Here is a 6,687-nt window from a genome sequence, read left to right as displayed (position 1 = left end):
TTTTGCAATCTTATCAAAGTTTATAAGAATTGGCATGTTGTTCAGGAAGCAGGAAGCCAGGAATGCGTTGGACAGCTGTCTTCAACAGTATGAAGAAAACGACAATTACAGAGCAGTCCATCTGGGACCTTAGTGTTTTTCCAAGGGGAGAAAAAACAGGCAGCCTATTGCTTTAATGGAAACTGGAAACAGTTCATCAACAATTAACAGCCACTTATTATACTAAAGTTTAATCCTCGTTGTTACCGAATAGTTTAGGAAATAGAAAATCATTATGACATCTACCGTCCAGATTTGGCTTGACACCTTTCAGCTATCCATACCAAAATTACCCAACTTTCCCTATGCAGTCTTGAATATTTAACCAAGCTATGCAACAGAAATTTCAGTTTATTATGAGCTCAATGTAAATCCTTAAGGAGCTTTTGACTACATTACAAGAACTTGAAAGAAAACGAGTTATACAAGACAACATTATTCTTACACTAACACTAATACTATAAATGAACCTTACCAGAAGAATGCTTTTCACTGAGTTTATGCACGAGCTATGCATGAGTGGATACAAAACATTTCTTTTCTGAAGGGTATTATCCATGAGTGCATTCAGATTTCATAAGTACATTCACTGAGTTCACTTAGAAGGATTAAGCAAATTCACTCCATTTCTTAGTCAGGCCGCACTGCATAATCCCTGATTCTGTAGTAGGCAGTGGGCATTGCAGGGACCCCATGACTGCTTAACTGCTTTTAATGTTTAACATATGCGAAAGATCAAAGCTTTCTAGGAACCCCACCACTGCTATAGTGTTTTTATGTATACAAACTATACGTATATGCAAGAGGGGATATGGAGTTCTGTTAGGATCTAACTTATCTTGGATGGGAAGTGGGAATTTCCAGAACTTTCAGCAATTGAAGCCCGAATGTCATTGAGACTAATTGATGGATCAGCAGAGAAAGTAGTATCCAAGTTGTGATTTTTGAGGATGCTACAATTTGTTTTCTGTTGCTGGTCAAACATCATTTTCAGCTGCTTCCCTTGTTCCTCAATTTTTAGCTGCAAATTTCGCTGAATCTGGCCCAGAAAAGTAATCAAGTGATAATGGTTTTACCATTAGCTGCCCGCAAATTCCAATGATAAATGGCATGCAACTCATTTGCAGATGTAAAAGCTGATGCAAGGTGTGAGGTCCTGTTTATAGTAAGCATGCATTTGTACATTCTCACGTATGTTCCCCACCTTGGCCTGGCCTGATTCCACGTGACTTGTGGGAGTTCAGAAGCCAGCAACCCAAGCCACATTGTTTCACCCAATGAAAGTTTCTAATTAAACTGCAGAGTGGTAATTCTATGAAAAGTTCTACTGGCATGTGATTTTGTTGTTATATTAGACAAGAACACTAAACTTCATTTTAAGATAATCAATTATTCAATAAAGAAAGCCTCACTATGTTTTGTATTTATCATTTTCCAGACAATAAATGGTTCAAGATAATGAAAAGTTGTTCAGAAATCGAAAGGACATTGAGCATGAAATCACTTTCCACACTGGAGTAGAAAGAGCCGATGAAATACCTCCAATTGTTCATGAAGACGCCTCTGGACTTCTAACTGCAGTTGCAGTGCCTCTCTGAACTGCAAGCCACTGCCAGACAAAGTTCACAAGTTGGCGTAAGAATAGAGCTCTTATGCAAAAGTTAGTATAAAACAATAATAAAGAGAAGGGAAAAAAAAACTAACACCAGGTTTGAAATAATAACAATTTTAAGGGGAGAAATGTATCACTAGAATGACTAGGAGATGGAATTAAATTCATGAAGTTTACGTTTTCGCATCAAACAGGGGTGGGTTGTTCAAAATGTTTCTTTTCTCCGATTTTCCTGCAATAGAAAAGGATAGTCACATCAGATTACTATTAACTCGCTTGATTGAATCATTGTAATCTTATTGAGAGAAAAATTGCACGGTAGATTGATGAAAGGCACTTTCTGCATCATCAAACGAGAGAATTCAACAAAAACTTGCAGGAGACCAAAAGAATGTGTGAGTATGACAAATTTCCTTCTCATTAAGGCTAGGCATAACTAGAATTGCTCAATTCCTGTGGACAGGGTTAGTATCAGTATTACAACCAAGTTGTCAATAGTCAATACCATTGGTAAAGGAATTTAAGGTTCCTTATCGGATAAAGCAGGTGATTTGGTGTCCAGTATTAAGCTATAATCAATTTACTTTTTTGTGGTCTTTCTCAATTTAACATATATAGGCAAGCTTGACTCTTGTTAACGATGTTAGAGAATTAAAAAACTTTTGCCCCATTATCGCATGTTCTTGCAAATGACATTTACTCATTGACAAAATGACATGAAAATTAGACATTAATTTGGATCAGAGCTAGGAAAATGATCAAACATATACACACACATAGTACAATGGATTCTAAATGCCTGTTTGGACAGTACATCAAGATAATGTAATTCAATTGCAGTTTTTATGGAACCTAAAGACATGAGTACTTAAAGTGAATTGGGGAAGTAAAAAGTTACCATATTGAAAGAGAACTAATATATATAAAACTTAAGATTGCCTTAATTGGATTAAGGCTCCATTTGGTTAACCCACATTTGCATCTGCGTTTCCTTTGTTCTACGTTTTTGGCCTTTTTTTTTTCTTTTTTCTTTTTTCTTTTTATAAGTCTAGCGCATGTTGCACTGTTCATGTACAGTAAATTCATTAATGAGCAATAACCAAAATATTTTTTATTTTTATTTTCAATTTTCAGTTTTCAACAAAATAAGCGGTATCCAAATGCACACTAAGTGTTTACCAAAGAAAGGGGGGGGGGGGGGGAAGAAACGATACAAAGAGAACAAAATGCTTCATTGAAGAAAAAAGGACCTCATCATGGAAGTTGAGAGAACAATTTATATTGATCTCATGCTATATGCTGTTAAAATAGTGACATACTAGATGTTTTTACATACAGTAAATAATCTAACAGACCACACTTAATGAGTTTTAGTGCCCTTTGAAGGTGATATAGAACAGTCAGTTTGCTTGAATGGTGTTGGCCAGTTTCAGGGGTTTAACAATACAAACTTGCACCTTATTTGACGTGAAGGCTCTTTTGTGATTACTAGTTCCCAGCTAGTTATATTTAATAATAGGAAAAAATTGAAGTAGAATGAATCTCATGACAAATAACTGTAGAGTTGCAAGGCATGAACATAACAATTCCATGTCATAAATAACTTCCAGGTGATTATAGTTTGGTGGTCGTTGGTCAACCTCCAAAGAGAGAAAGGAGGCAATAATTATAATTCAGTGTTTAAATTAATTTTAGAAAATGAAAAAAAGACTCTTTTCACTGGAGGATCAAGAGCCTCTACGAATTCTTCCTTGTCTGATCTGAAACAAAATGGCCTGGCTATTATCGACATTATTCTGTAATGCCATGGCTATCTGAACTGGTTTGAATAAGGAGAATGATCATACTTGAGAGGATAGTGTTTTGTAATCTAATCTGTAAGTATCATCAAATCTATATATAAATAAATAAATAAAGGAATCTCCACTTTTTATATAGTATAGACCTCAAAACCAAGAGTGTAGGGACACTTAAATATAATTCAAAGCAAAACATAATCATTCCAACTTTCATGAATTGTTAAGCTAGCTAAAGAGCAGAGGAATCAAATAAAATAAACCACTTGAGAATAATACAATAATTGTAACAACGAATCACCTTCTGTTGAGTCTGGCATGTATTTTGCAATTCGGTATTTCTGTAAGGAAGATAAGAAAGGGGACAAGAAAATGAATCAGATTTGTGCAGAGAAAATTTGACAAGAAAAATAACAAGGTTACAAGCAACATCTAAGTACTTTTTAGAAAGCTTTAATACCTGCAGATGACTTTTCACATGAAAAATGGTCAAACCATCTGTTTCCATCAGCTTCAGTATTGCTTTGGGTGTTGCCTCTATTGTCGATCATTAGAGAAATTGTCAGAAAACAATGGTTTCTTTCTTATACTGATAAAGCTTGTGTCAAATTACTTACTCTCAGCACCCCCAAGGCGATTAACACACTCAACAAACTTCTCGTGAAGATCTTGAGTCCACCTTATTCGTGTTTTACTTGAGAGAACTGCCCCGGTTGAAGCAGAATTGCCAGAAGTAACAGATACACTTTCTCTTGGAGAGTGCTTCTCTTGCTGAGAGGAGAAATTCAGCCGCCCAAGTGGGGAATTATATGAATTACAATTAGCCTGTCCAAAAATAACTAGCCATAATTAGAACGATTTTTATTCCTAAGGAGTGATACCAATCTTGAATTTTTACACATAAACAATTCAAAGTATATAAATTCTAGATTAGGATGTGCATACCATATGGTCCTGAATTTCCTGATTGCCTTTAAAAGGAATCAAAAGATGCCTCCTGCCATAATTAGTATCATCACCCAGCAACTTATTTTGTTCATGTGGAAGAAGTTTACATGCTGGTGAATTGCTACATGAAATTTTATAGGAATTATCAAATGATCCACTGTATTGATTGCTAGAGAATTGAGATTTCACTATTGCCTGCAAGGTGTTTCTCAAATAATAGTCCTCCCCAACAGATTGATATGCAGGGAGCTGTGAATCATGAGACCTGGAAAACTGGGAGTTCATAGAGGGATTACCAACTTCACCCTCATACTGTGGAAATCCCATGCAGCGTTCGGTTGCATAAAAAGCAGAAGCTGGTGATTCAAAGCGACTCATAATGGTGGTTGATGGCTTAGCAGGCCCAATATATTGCGCTTGTGATCCTCCCTCCATGTTCAGTGGCTGAAAACAAGTTCCCATGTGCCAAGGCGGTTTGTATTCAAGAAACTCGGAAGATTGATTACCAAATTCAGAACTACAATCATTGATCACTCCATTGCTCTGATTAACTTGTTCTCTGCAATCTATCTTATGAGTGTTCATCTACAGATTATCAAACCTGTAACCCAATAATCCTAACTAGAACAGCAAGCAAAGCTGGTTGCTGCTCAAAATTCCTATTTAACATCTAAAACTACATCAAATTTCATTCCTTTTATGTCCTAGTCGGCACAAGCCACGTCAATATGCACAAAATGGAAAAAAAGAAGATGCAGATCTGATGGTTAAACAACAATGTTGAATTCTGATATGTGGCATAAAATTTTCTTATATTCTGAAAAGACTTGAGGTGTAAGATATGAATATTGATTGTATAAAAGCACTATGCAATTCCTTTATTTATTCCCATAAAGGATAGGAATGAAAAATGATCTATCGACATAACCAAAGCCCTTAAAACGCTTATAAAAATACAAGTCTCCCCAAGATAAACAAATAAAGTTAATAGAGTATGTCCTCATATAAAATAGATTGGAATGTCGTACATGAGAGGGATATATGGGTCTTAAGAAGAAGTTAAAATGACTCCAGAGTTGGTAATATATCATCTAATATTGGAGAATATTGTTATGGGCATCTATAGCTTAATAATTTAATCCCAGATACTGGAATAAATTCACTGCTATATATCCAAAATTATTCCTACAGTGGATACGGATGAAGTCAATTTAGACCCAAAAAAAAAATTATTTATATATATATATATATAATTCAATCAATTTCTTTCACTCATAAGAGATACGATACGAATCCTCCTCCCTTCACTTAAGATTGCATCTTTGCAAAGTGGGTATCTTAAATTACCAGAAAAGTTCATGTTGCACTGTGCAAATCTAAAAGAACAGTGGAATTTGAACTATAATATATAAGATTCTTGAGTAAATACAATCAAATAAAAAATCAAAAAGACATTAAGATTATTAATTCTATCTAAACGAATGACCCTTTCAATAAATATTAAACTAATAACGGATAGATATTTTGATCAAAGATAAATTTTAATATTACAGATTAAGAATCTAGATGGGGTTCTTAAACCGGAAAAACTGTGATAAAAGTCTAAAACTAAGGAAATATTTATGATGTGCAGTCAACAATTTGAGTTCATTTACTCTATTTAGTTTTATAAGAAACACGTGGGTTCTAGTTAACTAAATTGGTAAAATTTCTAATAGTTGAATAAGAAATCTAGAGTTCAATTTTCGTCTACATCAAAAATTGATTGGTGTTTTGGTCTGACAATAAAAATCTATTATTAGGAGCAGACACCGTTATTTAAAACTCAAAATAAAAAAAAAATAAAAAAAAAACCTTTATAAGGAACATAACTACTATAAACATTTAAAAAAAATACTACTTAAATTTTAGGCCGATGTGTCTGTCCTTGCCTTCTCAATCCATAATTCCTATACAAGTTTTCTTCTTCTTCCATTTTTTTTTAATCCTTATTTATTCTGTGGCCAATATGATCACTTGGACCCGATCTCCACCCTCCTCTGTACCTCTCCTGCCTTCCAACAATGCGTTACCAGTTTTTTTGTTTTTATGTTGCCTCAAAAACTACCCCAAATGCACTTTGTAGCTTAACTAGGGTCTCCAAATATTTCCAATAAAAAATTTCATGGTTCAAATCTTACATTTCCTACTGTATCAATATACTTTAAAAATATAGACACCAAAAAAAAAAAAAAAAAAAAAAAATCAACAGCCTCAAATTAGGGTTTAAGTGATAGCATAGCAGTAATGATA

General features: G+C 34.3%; 1 protein-coding gene across 1 annotated transcript; it reads right to left on the bottom strand.

Moving 5' to 3' along the window:
* Positions 1-372: 372 nt before the first annotated feature.
* LOC126692926 (myb family transcription factor PHL5-like) lies at positions 373-5,413 on the bottom strand. Its single transcript, XM_050388734.1, has 7 exons — positions 4,393-5,413; positions 4,065-4,272; positions 3,908-3,984; positions 3,749-3,788; positions 1,829-1,883; positions 1,579-1,648; positions 373-1,078 (listed from the first exon to the last, which is right to left on the bottom strand). The coding sequence occupies exons 1-7, from the start codon at positions 4,978-4,980 to the stop codon at positions 869-871; spliced, it is 1,248 nt and encodes a 415-aa protein (XP_050244691.1). The 5' UTR covers positions 4,981-5,413; the 3' UTR covers positions 373-868.
* Between the last annotated feature and the right edge of the window lie 1,274 nt (positions 5,414-6,687).

This window comes from Quercus robur, chromosome 7, assembly GCF_932294415.1.
Source record: "Quercus robur chromosome 7, dhQueRobu3.1, whole genome shotgun sequence".
Classification (NCBI taxonomy): Eukaryota; Viridiplantae; Streptophyta; class Magnoliopsida; order Fagales; family Fagaceae; genus Quercus; species Quercus robur.
Note: the sequence above shows the minus strand (reverse complement) of the source record. Positions and strands in the feature narration are given on the sequence as shown.